The 23626-nt window shown below is 20.8% G+C and overlaps 2 protein-coding genes across 2 annotated transcripts; both read right to left on the reverse strand.

The window, feature by feature from the left end:
• Positions 1-8848: 8848 nt before the first annotated feature.
• Positions 8849-9972, reverse strand: K444DRAFT_704074 (uncharacterized protein). Its single transcript, XM_024888079.1, has one exon. The coding sequence runs from the start codon at positions 9717-9719 to the stop codon at positions 8862-8864; it is 858 nt and encodes a 285-aa protein (XP_024729666.1). The 5' UTR covers positions 9720-9972; the 3' UTR covers positions 8849-8861.
• An 890-nt stretch (positions 9973-10862) lies between these two features.
• Positions 10863-11084, reverse strand: K444DRAFT_543070 (uncharacterized protein; the record flags this gene model as incomplete). Its single annotated transcript, XM_024875935.1, has 1 exon — positions 10863-11084. A coding segment is annotated over one exon (222 nt), but the record flags the coding sequence as incomplete, so codon positions are not given.
• Positions 11085-23626: the final 12542 nt, after the last annotated feature.

The following is a 23626-nucleotide window of genomic DNA, read 5'->3' on the forward strand; positions in this document are numbered from 1 at the left end:
TTATAAAAGCTATTAATTTATTTAATTTCATACTATTCTTTTTCCTAAAATAAACTAGTATCTCGAATATAAATATTATATATAAAAGGCAAATATCTTTAATATATAATTTAGAAGAATTTATTATTATTTCTATATAGTTTTAAATAAGTATTATTACGGGTATAATATTTAGGGCTTGGAAAGTAAGGTAAAAGGTCTTTTATAAAGACGATTTAAAGCTAAGAAAAAGAAAACTAGAATATAGAAGGCTATAAGAAAATATATATATTTTATAATATACTAGTCCCGAAAGGGCTTAGCCTTCTAAATATCTCTAGTATATTTCAAGTATATTTCTCTAGTAAGGCGGCCCGTATTATATATATCTAGAAGGCATCTGATATCTGGTGTGGGAGGGAAACTGTAATAAGACAAAAACCCACATAAAGTATACCAGAGCGCAAAACGTGACTTGATAGCAAAATAACAAATCAAAAGCGTAAATAGTAAAGCATAAATAGTGCGCAGTATGCAAAAGCTCAATTAATTAAATATTTTTGAAGGATTATTCTCTAAGTCTACAGAAAAACCAGCTCTCTTATGTAATTTCCGCAAGTCACGTGCAAAAGGCCGCGGCCTTTGCCATGTGACCTAAACCTCAAAACCGCCAAAACGATATGATTTTTGACGAGTACGGCCTGCCGTACCACACTGGCCAGATATCTGAGTATTTAATAAATTATAATATTATTTCTCTTTTTAGAATAAGCTTATTCCCGAACTTTATAAAAGCTATTAATCTATCTAATTTTATACTATTCTCTTTTCTAAAATAAACTAGTATTTCGGATATAGATATTATATATAAAAGGCGGGTGCCTTTAATATATAATTTAGGAGAATTTATTATTATTTCTATATAATTCTAGATAAATATTATTTTTTATATAATCTAGCTAATATTATAGGTTTTATAAAAATCCTAATATATTATTATTATTATTATTATTATTATAATAGAAGCTCTATAAAACCAGGAGGCTATTATTTAGTACTAAAACTAGATATTATATTAGATCCTTATTCTAACTAATTTACTAGATTCTATATTTTAGTTTATTTCTTATTAGCTTAACTATAATAACTCGTTTAATACTATATTCTTATTTACTATTCTCTAGTATTAATAAGAGCGGCTCCGGATTTGCTTAATTTAATAAAGAATTTTAAGAATTCTTTTATAATTTCTTTATATAGAAAACTAGATATATTTTTATAATTTCCGGCAGTTTTAGAAGAAATAAATAGCTATATTATTCTAGAATCTCAAATAAGTCTTTTATTTAATTCCCTAGCTTCTAGCTTAAATAATTAGATTTCTAATATTTTATTTTATAGTAATTTATATTTTATTCCTGATTTTAAAATTAATTAAATAGTAGTATTTATTAGCTTATATTATATATTATTTCTATATTTATTTTATATAATCTTAAGTAAATTACTATAATTTATATAATTAATTTACTAATACTTTAGCTTTATTTCTATTTAGCTTCTTTTTAGATAAGCTAGCTTTAATAAAGGAGTTCTAGTCTAGAGAAATATAAGGCTTATAGCTCTTTTTAGTTATAAATAAGAACTAGCTAATAGTTTTATACTAAAGGAAAGCTTATTAATAATTAAATTATAATAATCTATTTATTCTAGTTATTCTAATAATAATTAATATATAAATATAATTTCTATTTATTTATTTATTTAAGAATAATTAGCTATTAAGAGCTTGGGCTTAATACTAATTCTTATATAGAATTCGCTCTAAAAATTAGATATAAATTAGAGTTCTTAATTTAATATAATTATTTCTGAAATATTTATTTAGTATATTATATAAAGTAAAAATAGAAATACTAGCTATTTGGCTATAATTATATTTCATATAATAATTATAATTAGATACTTAAATAAGTAGTTTATAAATATAGTAATTATATTATACCCCGATTTATTTTTTAGATAGCTTTTAAAATCCATAATAATATATTACTAGAAGTAATTAGGAACTAGAAAGAAATAAAGTAAACTAGGCTTTTTATTTCTAGATATATATAATTTCTTATAAGTATAGTAATTACTATAATATTAATTAATATCTTTACTTATAAATAGCTAGTAATATTACTTTTTTAATAGCTAATAAAGCTTTATATATCTAGGATATCTAGAAAGGAATTTATTATATATTTTATAAAAGTAATTCAGGAATTATTTTATTCTTTATAATATAAAGTCTTCTATAATATAAAAGAAAGCCGTTTTATAATATCTAGATATTACTTTTAGCTTAGGCTATTATATATAGCTTTTCTAGATTTAGTAATATATAATTATTTTATAAGATTTTATTTATAAGTTATAAGCTATTATATTTAATAAAAGCTTCTAATAATACTTTTTTTAGGAGTAATTATAGTAAAGTTTACTAATAAAGCTTCTAAGAAAAAACTTTTTTCTAGAGAAATTATATTTCTAATAAAAGTATTTTCTTTTAGAAAGTCTTTAATATATATTTGGTTTTTAGAACCGAATTCCGGATTAAATAAACCGATTTTATAAAATATTATTATAAGCTATAAGTTATAGATAATCTCCGAATTAATTTTATTTCTAAAAAGAAATATTTGAGTTTATAGCTTTTTTTTAATCTGGCCCTAAATATCTATTTTATCTTATTTTTATAATAAAATATTTATTTATTTATTTAATTTTCCAAAATAATATAAAAGCTTAAAATAATAGTAAAATAAGAGCTTAACTTATTTAGCTTATTAAGAAAAAAGCTTTTTAGTAATTATAAAATATTTTAAGATATAGTAATTAGGATAAATTTTAAAGAAAGTATTCTAAAAGCCCTTTAGCTTAATTTTTTTATTTCTTTAATACTTGTATTATAGCAAGTATTTTCTTATTATAATTAATCTTTACTAGAAATATAATTTTGGAAAAATAAGCTATAGAATATTAAAGGCCTGTTTCTGGATTTTATTAAAAAAGTAAACTAATAATTATTTCTTTAAATATATCTATTTTTATTATTATAGGCAGATCTAGATTATAGTATTATAAAATTAGAATAGAAATTATAGCTTTTTTTTAGATAATTAAAAGTCTTTTAATATTATTTAAACTATTTAAAAAAAATCTTTTTTATAAATAAGGTAAAAAATTTAGTAATTTATTTATATTCTTTAATAAAGCATTTATAAAAGTTATAGAAGTTAAAAAAGAACTATATATTCTTAACTATTTTTGGGAATTACTAATTATATATTATTTTAATTTTATTAGAATTTATTTTAATATCTAATATAAAGATAATAAAGCCTAAATATTTTATATATATATTATTTATATTTTATTAGGTTTTCTAAATAAATAAAAATATTATTAAAATATATTATATAAAAGTTATCTAAATATTTAAAAAGTATATTATTTATATAATATTAATATATAGCCGGGATATTTATAAGACCTTTCTAGAAAATATTATATTTATATATTATATAGTAAATACGGAATATTATTAGCTCTTAAAAGTCCGGGTTTATAGCTATATAATAGAAAGCTTAATAAATATCTAATTTAGTATAGATCTTAGCTTTAGATAATTAATTTAAAGTCTTATTAATAAATAAAAGAAAATATTAATTCTTTTAAATAATAGAAATTAATATAAAATTATAAACTTTTATTTACTTTTTTTTTTATAAAAAGAACTAATAAAGTAAAGAAAGCTTAACTAGCTTTAATAAAGCCTTTAGCTAGATTATCTTTTAAGAAATACTTGATTTCTAAAGGTCTTAAATAAATTATTATTAGAAAGATTAATATCTAATATTTTTAGTTCTTTTTGGGCCTTTAATCTAAATCTTATAATTATATAATTTATAGAAAAAAAGAATATTAGATTTCTTTTTAGAAAAAATAAAAATAAAATTCTTAAATTCCGGAAATAATACTTTCTAGAATTATTAAAGCTCTATTTCTTCTGGTTATTAATTCTCTGGGCCAGATATAGCATCTTTTTTCCGAGCTTTAAGTTTTTTATTAATCTTATAAATAAAGATTTAACTAATAATTTTTTTTTTCTTAGTTATATAATTAAATATTATAGAAATAAGAATAGCTAAATCTAATATTTACTTTTTATTAAGAATCTCTTTTTACTTTTTGGCTTTTATTTAGGTATTATATTTTAATTAGACTATAAAAGCTCTGTTTCTATAATCTTATATAATTTTCTCTAATTAGTCTAAAAAAAGAAAAATTATTTAAGAATAAATATTTCCAGAAATAGCTTATAATAAAATCTTTTAATACTTTTAATTAGATTATTTCTTTAGCTATTACTAAGAAATACTAATAATATAATTAAATTATATAAGCCTATATTTTTTATAATTAACTAGAATATTAATATATATAGTCTATTTTTTACTAAAAATAATATTTTATTTATTAATTAGAAATAAGACTTTTATATATTTCTTAATAAATTTAGTTAGATTTTTATTAAAACTATATATAATATAGAATAAGGAAAGAAATTATAGTTTTATTTCTAGAAATTGTTTTATAAGCTAAATAAGCTTTATATTAATAAAATTATAACTATTAGCTCTAGTATTAATAAAGGAAAAAGATTTAATTTCTAATTTATTTATATTAATAATATAAGATATTATAAAAGTATTTTCTTTTATTAGATATATTAAGTTAATCTCTATTAAATTCATATTATAAGTCCCTAAAATAAAGACTTTTTTTAAGAATATTTGTTTTCCGGTTTTATATTAGAATTAGAGTTTGAATTCTCTAAATACTTTAATAAAATAGGAATTAAATATTCTAATAAAATAGGAATTAAGCCTGGCTTAATTCTAGAAAACGCTATTTTAATTTCTTTATTATATCTAACTAGATAGTATTTAATATAATAGCCGAATTCGTTATAATTAAAGTATTTAATAATTAAAAGATTTCTAGTTTTTATAAGATATTATTTATATTTATAAAGAAATATATATTTAATAAAAGTAATTAATATAGATTTCTTGAATTCTTTTTTAGAAATATAAAAGAATATAATACTAGAAATAAACTTAGTTAGAATAGTTTCTATTTTCTTATATTTCTTAATTTTTTTATATATAGCCTTAATTTACTAATTATTATAATATATATTAATTCTTAAAGCTTTAATAAAAGCTTCTCGTTTAGTTTACATTTAATATCTTAAAAACTAATATTACCTTTTATAAATAATTATAAAAAGAGAATATAGAATTCCTGAAATATTTAATTAAAATATATTTAAAGCTTATTAAAATTATAATAAGTATTCTATATCTTATTAGGGTTAGAATATAGTTTCTTTAGGTAAGAATATAGCTCTAAAAGCTAATAATACTAATTTGAATTATTTTTATTTATATAAGAATTAGTTAGGGTAAGAGTATTATTTATAAGTTTATTAGAAATATAAATAAGTTTGAGATTTTTTAAGAAATATAAATTAGTATTTTCTTATGACTTATTCTTAATCTAAACTAGCTAGTTATTAAAAATAGTATAATCTCTAATAAAGAAAGTCAAATCTAAAAGTATAATAATTCTAGTATTTTTAAAGAAAGTATAAGATATAGGGAATTCTAAATAGAAATAAATAGAAAATAGTTCGGAATTCTTTTAAAAGAAATTTGAAATAGCCGGAATTATAGAAATAATAGAAATAAATAGAATAGAAATAGCTAGAACTATTATAATCTAATTTATTATAGCTATATAGTATTTAATATTATTCTCGAGTTTAATATTATAGAGTTTAGTATTTTTAAGAAGATTCTTAGTATTTTTATAATTTATTTTATATAAAATAGCTTTTTTAGAAAAATTTAATAGCTAATAATAATCGAATTAATATTTAAAAGCAAGTAATTAGCTTTCTTGGCCTATTTATATAGTTCTTTAGTAATAATAAACTAATTAATATATAAGAGCTTTTTAATAAAAGAAAAAGCCTTTTTCTTTATAGATTTATTTAAAAAATCTTTAGGAGTATTAATAGGGCATTTAATTCGGGAAAGGCTACTAATAGAATAATTCGAACTAATAGAAGCTTTAAAAAAAGTTAATATTATTCCGAATTATATAATATTCTAGGAAATTAATTTATTATATTTTTTCTAGTAGTTTTATTACTAGTATATATATAGGGCCTATAAGATTATAGAATAGGGCTTAAGGGTAATAATTAGATTACTAGCCTATAGATATTTATTATTTTAGGACTTGGTTAAAGAATAGCCTTTATTTAAGATTCTTTAATTTTCGAGTTTTTAAAAGAATTTCTAATATATTACTAGTATATATTTATAAAAATATAAATATCTAATTTCTTTAAGGGTTCTAAAGCTTTTTGCTTTTATTATTCTAGAATCTATTACTTGTATTTCTAAGGTTTTATTATTTTAGTAATATTTATATTTCTAATAATTCCGAATTAGTTTATTTAAAATTCTTTATAAGATTAAAAGAAATAAGCTTTAAATACTATTACGGATATAGTATTTAGGGCTTAAAAAATAAAAGAAAAGATCTCTTATAAAAACGATTTAAAGCTAAATATTATACTAGATTTTTATTTTAACTAATTTATTAAATTTTATATTTTAGCTTATTTTTATTAGCTTAATTATATTAACTTATTTAATATTATATTTTTATTTATTATCTTTTAATATTAATAGAAATAGTTTCGAGTTTATTTAATTTAATAAAGAATTCTAAGAATTCTTTTATAACTTCTTTATATTTTATTCCCGATTTTAAAATTAATTAAATAATAGTATTTATTAGCTTATATTATATATTATTCTTATATTAATTTTATATAATTTATATAATTAATTTATTAATACTTTAGCTTTATTTCTATTTAGTTTCTTTTTAGGTAAGCTAGCTTTAATAAAAGAGTTCCAATCTAGAGAAATATAAAGCTTATAGCTTTTTTTTTTAGTTATAAATAGAAACTAGCTAATAGTTTTATATTAAAAAAAGACTTATTAATAATTAATTATAATAATTAATATATAAATATAATCTCTAATTAAAATATTAATTAATAATTTCCGTTTATTTATTTATTTATTTATTTATTTATTTATTTATTTATTTATTTATTTATTTATTTATTTATTTATTTATTTATTTATTTATTTATTTATTTATTATTTATTTATTTATTTATTTATTTATTTATTTATTTATTTATTTATTTATTTATTTATTTATTTATTTATTTATTTATTTATTTATTTATTTAAAAAGTAAAATAAAAGATCTTTTATAAAAACGATTTAAAGCTAAAAAAAAGAAAACTAGAATATAAGAGGCTATAAAAAAGTATATATATCTTATAATATACTAGTTTCTAAAGAACTTAGTCTTTTAAATATATTTCAAATACATTTCTCTAATAAAATAACTATATTATATATATTTAAGAAATATTTAAATATTTAGATATCTAGATATCTAATAAATTATAATATAAGTTATAAGTAATTATAAAGTACTAGAAATCTAATTATTTAAACTAAAAGCTAGGAAACTAAATAAAGGACCTATTTGAAATTTTAGAAAAGTATAATTATTTATTTCTTTTTAAGCTATTAGAAATTATAAAAATATATCTAGTTTTTTATATAAAGAAGCTATAAAAAAAAACTCTTAGAATTCTTTATTAAATTAAGTAAATCCGGAACTATTTTTATTAGTATTAAAGAATAATAAATAAAAATATAATATTAAATAAATTATTATAATTAAGCTAATAAGAAATAAACTAAAATATAAAATCTAGTAAATTAATTAGAATAAGAATCTAATGTAATATCTAGTTTTAATATTAAATAATAATTCCCTGGTTTTATAAAGCATTTATAATAATAATATTAATAGATTAGAATTTCTATAAAACCTATAATATTAGCTACATTATATTAAAAAAATACTTATCCGGAATTATATAAAAATAATAATAAATTCTTCTAAAATATATATTAAAGGCACCTGTTTTTTATATAAAATTAGATAAATTAATAGCTTTTATAAAGCTCGAAAATAAGCTTATTCTAAAAAGAAAAGTAATATTATAATTTAGCTTTTAATTTTATTAGCTAATATAATTATATAAGATAATTACTTATATTCTATTACTTTCTAGATATATATAATATGGCTGCTTTATTAAAAAAGTATATTTAAAATATATTAGAAATATTTAAAAGGCTAAGTTTTTTAGAAACTAGTATATTATAGGATATATATACTTTTTTATAGCCTCTTATATTCTAGTTTTCTTTTTTTTAGCTTTGAATTATCTTTATAAGAAACCTTTTATTTTATTTTCTAAGCCTTAAATATTATAGTATTTATTCGAGTTCTCTTATAAAGCTTTATAATAAAGGTTATGTTTTCTTTTATATTAACTATGTAAATAAAGTATTTAATATATAGTTTCCCTAAATACTTAAATAAATTAAAGTTTTATAACTTATTAAGAATATATTCTTTAATTAGATATAACCTAATAAGGGAATAGTATAGTAGAAATAGAGGCAGGAGAGAAGACTCGATTATATTAACTAAAGAGATAAGAAGAAGAAGAGAGATTACAGACTTTTATAAAGCTACAATCTCGCTAGACTATATAATAGTGCCACGTCTGCACGTGACACCATGTGACCTGTCTTCTCAACAAATATATTCTTTAATATATTATAACAAGCTTTATTATTTCCTATTATATATTAAAACATTTCATCCGGTATACTATCCTTCTCACTTCCTTTTCTCTTACCACTTCTGTCTCCAAGCTTATGCACAAAATTGCTTATCCAGCTCTTTCTAAGCGGCTTGATAATTGAACGAGAGGAGCCTGGTCGAGGAGGAACTTCGGCTCCTAAAGTCTGGGTCCCTTTTTTCACACTAGGCTTTATCCCATTATTATATAGAATATCCAGCATCCTCGAGCCCTTTTTCCACGTTGCTCTGTCGAGCAGGGACAGCCCACCCGGCTGAACTGCTGGTTTGAATCCGCTTTTCAATTGATCCTCTACAAAACAATACAGCTGACAATCAAAAGCAAATTCAAAAAAGGAATGTTCGAAGAAGGCATTTCCTTTATTTTTCGATATGAATGCTGTCCAGTGGCGAATTCCGATCTTGTCCCCAGCTGGAAACGGATTTTGAACCGCCCATCCAGCTTCAAGCCAGCTCTTGGCCGAATTGCTAGGATCTTTGCCGCTGAGTAATTCGTTGCAAGCTTTATCGAGTTGATTGAGGGTCAAGATATGTGTGTCTCTGGAACGAGACTCGATTTTGAGAGAATATTTGATGTATATGTGGACCAAATTCTCAAAGTCTCTTAGCACAATATTACGCATTTCCGCCGCCTTTAGTAGTTGGAGGTAGGCACCACATAGCATCAAATCAGGGTCGTAGGATCCTGACACTCTTGATCGCAAGTAATCCCAGATATCGGAACGGTGCAAGTAATCCCTTACAGTCCTATGAAGGTACTGTACTTTGGCTTTTGATGAATCTCCACTGTAGACAGGGGCTTCTAGTAACCCTTTACAGCGACTGTTCAGGCGTCGTCGCATCATTTCCGTTTTAAAATCGATTTCCTCTATTAATAAACTTTTGACCTAGGATAACATTACTTAGTTCCAGCCATCGTCTGCAAAAGCCAGAGAAAGGAGAGTGAGGGGCTCGTCCTCGAGCGCTGCGCCAACTAACTGGAAGAGTTTTGATGCTTGGTCGAAGTACCGGGGACTGAGATTGTTCAATATTTTTGAAAATAATTCCTCGAGGTCGGATGGTAAGAGACTCAGTCTTTCTTGCAAATCAGAGATACCATCACCGTCTCGCAAGCCTTCCAGTAGAGATAAGACAACTAGGCACACCCACAGAAATACGCCAGCTGCCTTAGTCGTGACCTCTTTGACTAGTCGCTCTGCTTCTAGCGGTTTCAGGCGCGCGAGGTTTGAAACATGTTGTTCCCTCCGAGCTTTGAGGAGACGTAATTGTGGATGTCTCCTCTAGTCAGGCTCTCTAGGCGCAAAGAGGGTCGACGCCAGTGTGTCAAAAAAGTAATCAAGAATTTTCGAATATTCATGAATATTCATGATTAATTTGATTAGAATATGATTACCGGAATGCTCAAAAAATTTGATTAGATTAGAATATATATTCATGAATATTCATGAATGTTGAAATTAGGGGCCTGAGGCCCCTAATAGGCTTAGTAAGCCCTGGAACCGAACGCCATGGGGCTGTGCACTAGCTGGAATACCCTGTACGGCTGGAATACCCTGTATAGCTGGAATACCATGTACGGCTGGAATACCCTGTATAGCTGTAATACCCTGTACGGCTGGAATACCCTGTATAGCTGTAATCGGTTCAGCTGGCATAGGGATTTAGTACATGTGACTTAGGGGGTTCAGGGCTATATATACGGGCTACTTACCACTGTAGAACAGCAGTCAATTCAGTATCGTTTACTTGGTTTACATTGCAAGCACGTGACCCTAGCTTTATTACTTAGCTAGTTCAACAATGAATACAAGTGATTACTCGTCACGTGACTATAATAAATCAAGGTTTACTTAATAATTATTAAATAATTAGAGTATTTATTAAGCAGCCCTATTTAAACTAAGCTAGGACTTATAAAATACTAGCTAAATATTAATTTTCTAGAATAATAAACTGATTATCCTCTTCGAAATCTTGTTTTTCCCCCTTTACTCTTCCTTTTTAATCTCTTCTAATTCATCTGTAAATAGCCCCCAGCTTTTTAAGCAAGATATTAGCTCAAAGGTACTCTTATTAAGTCTATTGCGTAATTTAGATATAATAAGAGCGCCCTGAGAAAAGAATCTCTCGCTAGTGGCTAAGGAAGCCGGAATTCCCAAATATTTCCTAGCTATTAAAGCTAAAACAGGAAATCTAGCGGCATTAGACTTCTAATAGTCTAAGGGCTTAGTCTATATTTATATTAGTACTAATATATTAAAATATAGTAAGAAAATATCAGCTAGTTATTTAGTAGAATTTAAGTGAATTTTACTTACTTTTTTATCTTCTCTCTTTTTTTCTAAATAAGTTATTAATTCGTCTCCTATATTAGAGGACGAATTAGTAATATATATATCTAAGTTATCGGAGTCGGAATCGGCCATACTAAGATCCGAGGAATCGGATCTAGCTTGAGATATATTATAATCATATTTATATCTAGATTTAAATATTAGTTATTAATTTATTAAAAACTAATAAAAGGAATTACTTATACGTTATAATTAGTCTTTAATCTATTATATATACCCGAAGATATACTAGTAGATAAGCTAATACTAGCTAATTCTTCTCGTTTAATTCGAGGATTAAGAATAAGAACTAAATATAAAGCTTTATTTTTATTATCTAAAATGCCTGTTTTAGGATAATATTTTCGAAGCTTAGCTATACCCTTATTAATAGTATCTGTAAATGCTTTGTCCTATTAAATATTAGTATAATATTATTAATAATATAAGAAGAATTTAAAAAAAGACTTACTTTAAATTCCTTTTTAAAATTTTCGAGTTTATTATATATTTTATATACCTTAGGTATAATATAATATATAGTTAGATAATTTTCGGCTTGTAACTTAGTTATAGCTTTAATAAATATTGAAATTATATTTAAAATATTATTTAAATAAGTAATTTTAATATTAGTTAAAACTAGACTTTTATTTTTAAAAGCCTTTGAATTAGAGCTATTAATAACTACTTTAATAGCTTTATATATATATAAAAAGTTCTTTAATATATAATAAGTTAAAGACTACCGTGTTTTTTTAATCTATAAATAATTAGTATTAATTAATAATTAAATAAATAAATAAATAATTATTTACTAAGTTAAGGGAATCGAGTATTTTCTATATTAAAAGCTTTAATTTGAGCTTCTAATAACCGTCGGTTTTCTTAGTTATATTTAAGACTTATAATAGTCTTTCTAATCTTTCTCCAAATTCATAAATCTATAATTATTAATAAATCTCTTATAAATTATATAGGAAACTTACTTATTACTTGTTCTCCTTCTTTATCTTCTTCTCTATCTTTAAGTTCTTCTATTTCTTGCTTATATAAATCCGTAGAATAAGAAGTATTATAATTATTTTTAATAAGAGCTTTTAAAATATCTTGAATTACTAAGTTTAATATATAAGCTATATAAGAAATATCTCCTTGAAATTTAATACCTTTCTTATTATAATACTTTATAAAAGCCTTTAATAAGGTATTATTTGAGCTAGTATTATCTCGAGTAATACTAAATAAAATATATTAGTAATTATTTTTTAAAAACCAAGATTTATATTACTTATCTAGTAATATTATATTTAATATTATATTATTTCAAAGCTTCTAATAAAACAGAAAGTATATAAATATTAGAGTATATATTATTTAAGTCTTTTATAGCTAATAAATAAGACTTTAATATAAAATCTTTATTTATAAAATATCTAAAATAAAATTAGTTTATCTTTTAAAAAAAATTAATTAATTAATAACTTATTAACTTATATAATAATACCAAGAAAAGCTTTTTAATTTATACTTATTCAAGTATCTAAAGTAATAGGGAAAGTTCCTTGAGATTTAATATTTTCTCTTACTTCTTCTTTAATATTTAAACTCTTTTTAATATAGTATAAATTAAGCTTATCTATAAATATCTTTAAATATATAGCTTGTACTTGACTATTAAATATTAGTATATATATATATAAGAAGGAATTTAATAAAAACTTATTAATTTAAATAAGATATTAGCTTTTTAAAGCTAGATATAGTAATAGCCCGAAAAGAGATATTATTAATAATAAAGTTTAATAATAATCTCTTAAAGTAATTAATAGTAAAGCTTTTCTCTTATTATCCAGATTACTTATTAAAAAGGCTACTTATAATTATTTACAAGACTTAACTAGAAGCTTTACTTTTACTTATTAAATATATTAGTAAATCTAGTTTTTTATTTAATATAAAATAACTTACTATTATTCTTGCCTTCTTTAAGAGCCTCAAGATTTATAAATTTATGCGAGTTTCAAAAGTAAGTATAATAATTACTTATAAAAGCATATATTTATTAATTTATCTAAGTTTTATTATTATATATATTAGTTAAATAAAAATTATATATAGATATAATAACTTATAAATAACCTCGAACTAAATACCTTATAGTATATATTATGAGAGAGAAACTATAATAAGACAAAAACCCATATAAAGTATACCAGAGTACAAAACGTAACTTAATAGCAAAATAATAAATTAAAAGTATAAATAATAAAGCATAAATAGTATATAGTATATAAAAGCTCAATTAATTAAATACTTATAAAGGATTATTCTCTAAATCTATAGAAAAACTAGCTTTCTTATATAATTTCCGCAAGTTATATATAAAAGGCCGCGGCCTTTACTATATAACCTAAACCTCAAAACCACTAAAATAACACGATTTTTGACGAGTATAGCCTGCTATACTATATCTAATCCCCTATTTATTCGTACTTATTCCCTAAGTACTAAAAATAATAAAAAAATCCTATTTAGAGTCTAAAATAATAAAATATTCAAGATCTTCCTTTATTAGTTAATCTAATTTCTTTTCTATATACCTAAAATAAGACTTATTATCCTTAAATAGTCTTATTTTATATTTCCGAACTTACTTAAAGATAATCCGAATCCGCTTAGCTATATTCTTATATTAAATCCGATATAGTTCTTTATATTAATTAGTATTCGCCTTTAACTATTACTTAATTTCCGCCTTTATTACTAGGTATTAAGAAGGCTTATTATAGTAAATCATATTATAAATTGTACTAATATACTTCAAATAAATAGCTTCTTCGAATTTCGTATTATTTATAGTATTCTTAAATTAACCTTTAATAAAAGGGGAAAGCTCTAGATAAGAGGCTTTAATAACCTTATAAGAGACTTTATTTTTGTATATTTTATCCTTAATAGTAATTAGACTTATTAAAACTATAGTAAAAGGCTTATTAAGTAGCAAATTATTATTAAGCTATTTTTTAACTTATATATTATCCGAGAATTAAAGCTTTCCTATAATTCTAGACTTATAAATTACCTAGCTAAAGGTATTTATTTGTCTAGTTAAATAAATTATACTTGAAGTCTTTTCTTCTATTATCTTTAGTAAATACTCGCCTATTTCCTTAGCTATTTCCGGCTTAAATTTATTAGAAATAGAGAAGTAATTAATATCTTTAAAGAACTTCTTACTAAAAGTAGCGGCCTTCTTATAGTTCGTAAGGAAAATATAACTAATATTTTAATACTTTTTACTAAGATAGAATTCGCTACTTAAAGCTTTAGTAATAGCCAGATCTTTAGTATTACCTTTATACTAATTATAATTAATATTTCCAGAAATAAAGTATTAGGCTAGCTAAAAGTAAGTAACTAGATAAATAGGATACTTACTTAATGCCTTATAAAATCCGAGTTATATTAATAGATCTATTATTAAGAATTAAGAGACTAAGGTAAAATAGCTATTACTAAGATCTCTATATATTAATATATTATTTTTTCGGAGATAGAACTATAATATCTCTATTTCTTTTATTAAGAGCTCTCGAATACTAAGCTTTTTAATTTACTTTAAGTAATTCTTCTTATAAATATAGCTATTAGTATCTAGATTAGTAGTACTAGACTTAGAAATAGAGATTATAGTATTAAATTAAAGCTATAAATTAGGGCGGAATTAATTAGAAATATAGTACTTATATCTATATTTCTTAATTTCCTAGTTTTTAAAAAAGAAATCCCGTATTTCCTTATTTATTTAAGTAATAGAAATATACTTCTTGCTTTTAGTAACTTTATAAATCTTAGTAACTAGCTTTAGAGTATTCTTAATCTCTTATATATTAATAAAGAAAATATTAGTAAGTTACTAAGTATATACTATATAAAAAGCTTTAAGGAATCTATTATTAACCTTATAGTATTCTCGCTTATAGATAGGTCCTATAATACTATTATATATTTCCTTAAAAATATATTTATTTTACTAAGTAAGTATTAACTTCTATTTAGCTAGTATCTTACAGGTATACTAAATATCTTTATTAAGTTCTTTGGACTTAATACTTTTAGTCTTCTATTTCTTAGTTCTAGGTATAGTTATAAGAATTTTTCTAAATAATGTCTTTTTCTTTAGAATAAAGAATTCCTTCTTACTTTTCTCTATTTCACTAATCTTATACTTAGTCTAGTACTCAGATCTTTACTATTTATTAGAAGTCTTAGGCTTAGCTTATTCTCTATTCTTATAAGGTTCTTCTTATCTAGTTATACTAGTTCTACTAGCTTTACTAGTAGTTTTCTTATTAGGCTCTATTAAATTAGCTCCATTTTTCTTAGCTAGATCCGATTAAGTTAAAGCTAAAATTATAATAAGGGCCTATTCTTTAGGCTTATCTCGGAAAGCAGGAAAAGGCTTATTATTATAAACTTCCTTAATTAGGATTCCGGAAATATTAAAAATATATTATTTAGCCTTAAGATTATTAGCTAATAGTAATTTAAACTCTAATTCTCTATATTCCGAAATAGCTTTAGTATATTTAAATGCCTTAGTAATATCTAATTTAGTAAATATACTAGTATTCTAATACTTCTTATTCTTAATATACTCTAAAATAGCTTTATATACTAAAGCTTTTATCTTAAAAAGAAAATATAACTTCTTATAAATATTCTTACTAAGAGTATTATAAATATTATTAATATATTAGCTAAAAGCTTTACTATATAATAGAATTCTATTCTAATCCTTAGTATTAAGACTATTTATTATAGTCTTAATCTTATTAAGCTTTTTTTATTTACTTTTAGAAATGCCTTTAATAATATTCTCGAATTCCCTATTATTAGCTTAATAGTTCTTTAGCTCTCTCTTAGTTAATCCTAGTCTAGTTCTATTTCTAATAAAGGTTTTTTACTTTAAGAGCTTATTATATATATTACTTAGCTTATCTAGAATATTTATATTAAATTCAGTAATTATAGCTATCTTTTCTAGTATTAGTAAACCTTCTATAATTATTTAAGCTTCTTTAATATTCTAAACTTTAATACTATTAATCTATAGGCTTTTAATAATACTATAGCTTATAAGAACTAGCTATTATACTTCGCTAGCTTAAGAAATCTATATTTTGGCTATTTTATTATTTTTAATAAGTTATAAAAATATTATTAGTAAAATAGTTATAGGTTATAAAATTAAAGGTTTTCGAAGTTATAAGAATTTCTTTTAAGTATATTTTAAAATAAAAAATAAATTAGAATAGTCTTAGATTATATAAAAATATTATATATATTCGAGTTTTTCTTTTTTCCTAATAAGAAAATAAAGCTAAAATAATAATATATATAATAGGGAAAATAGATATAATAATTAGATATATTTAAGGTAATATAGTTATAAATTAGAAATAATTATAGAAAGTTAAATATAAAGTTAGGCTTTTATTATAGAAAAGAATATAAATATATATACTTAAAGAAATAAAATTAAGGAAATATTTAAAGTAAATTAAACTAAATAGTAATAATAAGGAAATAAGAAAATAATATAATAGAAATATAAATATAGTAATAATATCTAAAGTAGTGAAATATAGAAGAAAATAACGAAAATTTTATAATATAAATATATTTTAATTCCTTATTTATTTAAAGACATTTTTATTAACTCAAAAAATAATATAAAAGAAAGGAAATAATATAAAAAATATAAAAAAAATAAGATATATAAATATACTAAAGATATTAGGAAAATATAAAATAAGTATTAATAAAAAAGAAGTTAGAATAATAGAATTAAGAAATAACTTAGAATAAGATATTACTTCTTCTAAAACTAATTCATATCTCTTCTAAAAGCTAATTATATTTATTTAGTACTTATTAAAGTTAACTTTATATAATATAAAACTATTTAGTTAGTTAGAACTTTAAAGTAATATTTATATTTATAAAGATAATATTAAAGATATTAGGATATATAGAAAGAAAAACTATAAAATAATATAAATAGAGTTTATAGTACTATTATTAAGTTTGAAATAGTTAATATTAAAGTTAATATAGAATATAGAAAGATTAGATATTTCGAATTAGTATTAAGAATATAGGAATTATTTAGATAATATTTAATAGCAAGAAATAGATTAATAGCAAGAATTAATAAATTATACTAGCTTTTTAAAGAAGTAATTAGTTTCTAGTAATAAAATAATATCTTAATTAGAGAATAGGTTCTATATAAAAGAAGTTCTCTTTATATAAAAGTAGGAATATATAATATAAAAGTAGGAATATATAATATACTAACTAAGCCTTAGTATAAGTTTTAAGAATAGCTATAGTTATATTAAAGAGAAAGTAAGTTTTCTAGTATAAGATAGGCTTTAAATAGGCAGATCTAGTTTATCTAATATCTAAAAGATTTCCAGAATTATATATTATTAAGTATTTTTGGAAATAACTATTAGGTTTAATAAGGTTTCTTTTTTCTTTTATAGGGCTTCTAGTTCGGCTATTCCGTTTATATATAATTCCTAATTAGGAAGTTTATTTAGATATTATAAGAAAACTTATAATAGTAATTTAAGTTAAAGTCGAGATTTATAAATATTATAATTAAGCTTTAGACTAGTATAAGCCATAAGAATAGCTAGTTAAAAAGGTAAGTAAAGCTTCTAAAAGATTTCTAGTTTAGTAAAATATATATAAAAAGTTCTTTTCTTTCTTTTCTTCTTTTCTTATCTCTAAATATAATTATTATTTATTACTATAATTCGGAATTAAGAGTTTATAAAATAACCTTTCGATTTCCTATTTATTATTATACTAAAAGAAATACTTTATATTTAATTCCTAAGATCTAGTAATAGAATTTTATATATTAAGAATACTATCTAGTAATAGTAATTAGATAATAGTAAGAAATAAGTAATAGTAAAGCTCGTTTAATTTCTAGAATAATAATCTAATAATAATATTCTCTAAAGATTATAAATAATAATTAGAAGAAAAAAATAAAAGAAATATAAAGAATTAAAAATAATAAGCTTTATTTTAGGTTAAGAAGAACTTCTATTTTTAAATACTTTCTTCTAGTTTTTTATAAAGGAAATATACTTTACTTTCTCTAATTCTAGTAACTCTAGAATATATATAATAATACTAGTAGCTTTCTCGATTTCCTAAGTACTATTTTGCTTATAATACTCTATAATTACTTTCCTTTCTAGTTCTATATCTGTTTTAAAATATTTATTTATAAATATATACTTATTATTAACTTTATTTTTAGGGAAATACTAGAATTTATTTCTTTTAATAAATTATTTAAGTTAATTTCTAGTATATATTCTTTAGAATATAATATTATTAAGTTCTTCTAGTATATAATATTCTATTAGTTAATTTATATATCTTACTTTATATAGGCCAAGCTAGTAATATAATAGCTTTATATTTCTTAACTTATCTTAATCTATTAATTTAATATTATATATAAGAACTAGATTTTTTTCCGGAAATAGGCTTTAAATAAATCTAGTAAATAGTATTAAATTACTCTTTTTTCTCTTAGTACTATTTATTTTTCTTTATTCTAGTTTCTTTAATATCTTTATCTCTTATCTATATTTGCTTTATATATATCTCTAAAAGTATTTCTCTATTATAGACTTTATTTTATTTAAGTATTCTCTAAGTTAGAAAGTATATTTCTATAAGTAATATAGCTTTCCTATTATAGATTATATAAAAAGAAGTAAATCTAGTTAGTTTATATATAATAACTTAATTAGTAAATAAAATATATAGTAGTAAATTTACTTAAGGCTTCTTTTTACTTATTATAAGTATTATAAATACTTAAATAATTAGTTAATATCTTCTTTTAATTATATTATTTCCTTTAAAATTATAAACTAAAATAATAATTCTATTAATTTCTAGCTTATTAAGTTTCTAAATTACTACTTCTTTAAATTCTAATCTGCTATTTATCTTAAACTACCTAAATAAACTATACTTATAAATAATTTCTTTCTAAATAAACTTAGTAATCTTCTTACTAGTTAGGTTCTTTAAAAGTCTAGCCTTAACTTATCCTGAGAAGTTATCTCTAGTAATAACTAATAAGTTATATCCTTTATAATCTAGTAATTTAATTATATTAATCCTAAAGTAATAGAAAAGAAATATAGCTTTTATTAGATATAAAGCTTCTTTTTATTTTATTTTACTTTTATACTAATAAATCTTATAAATATTAATATATTTCCATATATAGTTATAGTAACTTTTCTAGTAATAGTAACTAGTTACTAAATAAAAAGTACTTTCTTTTCTAATATATCTAATCTTATTATATAGCTCTTTAATAATAATTTCTCTTTACTTTTAATTATTAATAATAAGCTAAGGCAAATATACTTTAAATATAACTTTTTATAATAATTAATCTCTTATATTATAATTTAAAGCTTCTTTACTTAATTTTCAAAACTCGGCTCTAGATATTTCTTCTAGTCTAGAAAGTATTATAAGATATTATATAATATTTTAGTATTATTTGAAATAGCTATTATTTAAGAGATCTAGTAAAATAGTTAGGTTATTAAATAAAGTATAAGAGTTAGTATTATTATTTATTATTTTACTAGAGATTATATATAAAAGGCTATAGCTTTTACTATATAATTTCCGGATTTTATTATTTTTTTAATATTACTAATTTGCTTCCAGATATAATAAGGCTTTAATTATTAATCTCTAGTAACTAGATACTATTATTTAAATATCTAATAAAGATCTTAGAAGTCGGATTTCTCAAAATAATATTATATAACCGAATTAGAACTACTTTCTTTAACTAAACTTTTCGTCTAATAAGTATTATTCTAATAATATTAAGCTTTATTACTAATTATTTATTAATATTCTTGTTATTTTTAGTATTTCTTTCTTATTATAGGTATCTTAATAATGTATTAGTAATAATATACTTAGTTTCTTTAATATACTTAACTTTAAAATTAAATAATTAAATTCATACTAGCTAGTAAGTAACTAGAGCTTTAGGAAAATCCATAGCCGCTTTACTTAGCTATATAATAAGCGTATTAGTATCTAGTTCAAGAATAAAGTAAATTTCATATAGCCAGAATTATACTTTCTATAAATACTTTACTAGCTCTCGGTATTCTCTCTTAGTAATATTATATCTTTATTTAATATTATTTCAGATTTCAGACTTATATTATATAACTCTCTTTTTCTCTTTATTATTATATTAACCAAGAGTTCTGCCCTATTTATTTAGGCTAGTATTTACTACTAATATAATTATTCCCTAATTTTCTAATAAATTATAGTATAACTTATAGAATATTAGAGTAATAATAAGCTTTTCTTAAAAAATTTATATAGCTTGCTTTTATTTATTATCCCAGTTTTATATTATATCTTTCTTTATTAAGTAATAAATGAATTTAGTAATAATTATAAAGCCTTTAATCTAAATATAATAATAAATAATAATTTAAATAAATACCTTATCTTTATTTATACTATTATAATATTCTTATCTTAAGATCTTAGTAATTTCTGAGCTTAAAAAGCTTTTTTCAAGTATTCTATAAATAAAGCCAATAATAACTATATTATTATAATAGAACTATAATTTTTCTCTAATACTAGTTCCGACTTATTTAATTCTATTTAAGATTATATTTAGGTTTTAAAAATATTTAAATATGAAATACCGAATTTCAGGTAAAATAAGCTACTTATTATAGTCTATATAAAATCTCTTAATTCTAATATTATTAATAAATAGTATAGCAATTTTAGGAAATAGATTCTCTAGAATAGTTATAATAACCTATATAAACTATATAACGGAATTAGTAGCTTCCTGAGATAATATAATTATTTTTAATAGCTCTAGAGGCATTATAAATATAATTAAATTTCTACTATAAGTATCTAGTATAAGTTAATTATATCCGGAAAAGAAATTAATTAGAAAGATATAAATATATCTAGTAAATTCCTCCGAGATCTTATTAGTAAATAAGAGTAAATTAGTATTTTATAAAGTTACTAAATTCATTTTTATAGTAGTATTAATTAGTCTATAAGTTCTAGTAATCTTCTTTATAACTAAGAACTATAGATTTTAGTAAAATCTATTATATTTCTCAAAAATTTTATAATTTAGATATTCTAATAATATTTTTGCTATTACTAGTACTAGAGCTTTAGGATATGGGAAATTCTTTTCTTACTAGACTTTATACTTAATAGTCTTAATTAGAATAAATAGGCTAATATTCTTATAAACTTTTCTTATTTCTTTTTAATTAAATATAATTATATTTTCTTAATTAATTATTAATTCTCGAAATATAATTAATTTCTTTTTCTAGAGCTAGTTACTAATATTTAATTATTTAAGACATTCTAAAATAAGTTATAATTTTCTTGAAATAGTTAATATCCTTAATAAAAAATATTTCTTATATTTCTTAATATATTTTTATAGGTATTCTCTAGCCTTAAATCTCTTAAATTAGTTTAGATATTTACTAAGGCCTTTTCTAGTTTCATTATTAGTATTTACTAGTTAAATCTTCTTATTTTTTATTTTATATATTCTTATAACTAGAAATAAACTATAGTTATTATTTTTTTCTTTAAGAACTATAGCTATTTTCTCTAGTACTCTTTTTATTTAATTTCCGGAATTTATAACTTTCTTACTTAGCTTCTTTCTAATTAGATATAAAGAGCGCCTTTTTATCTAGTATTTTAATATACTTTTCTTAAGCTCCTATATATTCCAGAATTCTTTCTAGTTTTAGGTTTTATATTTCTTAGCTTTAGGAATATATTTCTTTATTATTAGAAGATATTACTTTACTTCTTTTTTAGAAATATTTTTACTTAATATTCTTTTTATTTTCTTTTCTATTAAATCCGGAACTATTTTTAATAATACTCTAATTAGAGCCTTTTCTACTTTAGTTTCTTTAAAAATATTATTAATTTCCTAAACTCCTAAACCCAAAATAAAAAAATCTATAAGAAATTCCGGCATTTTCTTATTTCCTCTAATATTACTACTAATTATAATACTAGGCTCTATTTTTCTTTTTTACCTTTAGTTTCCTGCTTTATATTACTTAATTCCTTAATTCTAGAAGCTTAATACTCTTAAACTATTACTTTCTTCTATTTTCCGGCATTTTTTAAAAGTAAAATAATTATAATAATATAAGTATTCTAATTATCTTTAGAATTAGTAAATCTTTTATTTTATAAATTATTACTTTTATATATAATATTTATCTTTATTTTTACTAAGAATAGTTAATTAAGCAGGATCTTTAGAGCTTTTTTAACTAGGAAAAACGTATTTTCGTATTCTATTTTATTTATAATCTTAGTTCTAAGCTTTGCTATTTCTATAAATCCAAATTCTGCCCTAGTAATAATAGATATTTAATAATCTATAATATTATATATTACCTTACTAATATTCCTAAAAATCTTTTCGAAAAAAATATTAACTTTAGCTCTAGTATTAATTATTTCTTTATATTTAATACTTCCTTAAGGTTCTTAAAATATAAATTAAAGATATAGAGATTATATAATATATTTATAAGCTAATAATATCCGAATATTAATACTATTTCCTTTAAATTAAATAATTTTATTAGTATTAAATACCTGAGCTAATATTTCTAATTCCTTAAATATTTTATTTATTATATAAGCTATAGTTACTAGTTCTATAGATTTCCTAGTATATTTAATTATATTTAATATAATAATATTTCCTATTTATAAAATAGTAAGATAGAAAGCATTATTCCTAATTTATTAGTTCTAAAATATAATAGCTAGATCTAGTATCTTTAAGGTATTAATAAGTATTCTTATTTCTTTCTAAGTCTTTAGAAATAAAATAATTACTTTCTTTAATAATCTTATCGGAATATTATTAACTTTAGAAATCTTATACTTATTATAATTAAAAGTATACTAGGTTCCTAATTTATCTTATTTATTTCCGGAAGTATTAATATTTATATTTTTAGCTAAGCTATTCCCTTATTTATTATTTCTTAGAATAATATTCTTCTGGCCTCTTATATAAAATAGCTTTTCTTTTACTCTAGCTTATTTTCAGAAAACCTCTTTAGCTATTTCTACCTCTTTTCTCTTTTTCCTTAATAAGAAATCCGTTATAGTATTAATAGAAATACTATTTATAGCCAAATCTTAGTACTATTTATTAATTCTAGAATCTAAAGTATTAGTAATTCTAATATAATTTCCTCTAAGATAAAGCAGCTATT

Source organism: Hyaloscypha bicolor, assembly GCF_002865645.1.
Source record: "Hyaloscypha bicolor E unplaced genomic scaffold K444scaffold_165, whole genome shotgun sequence".
Taxonomy (NCBI): Eukaryota; Fungi; Ascomycota; class Leotiomycetes; order Helotiales; family Hyaloscyphaceae; genus Hyaloscypha; species Hyaloscypha bicolor.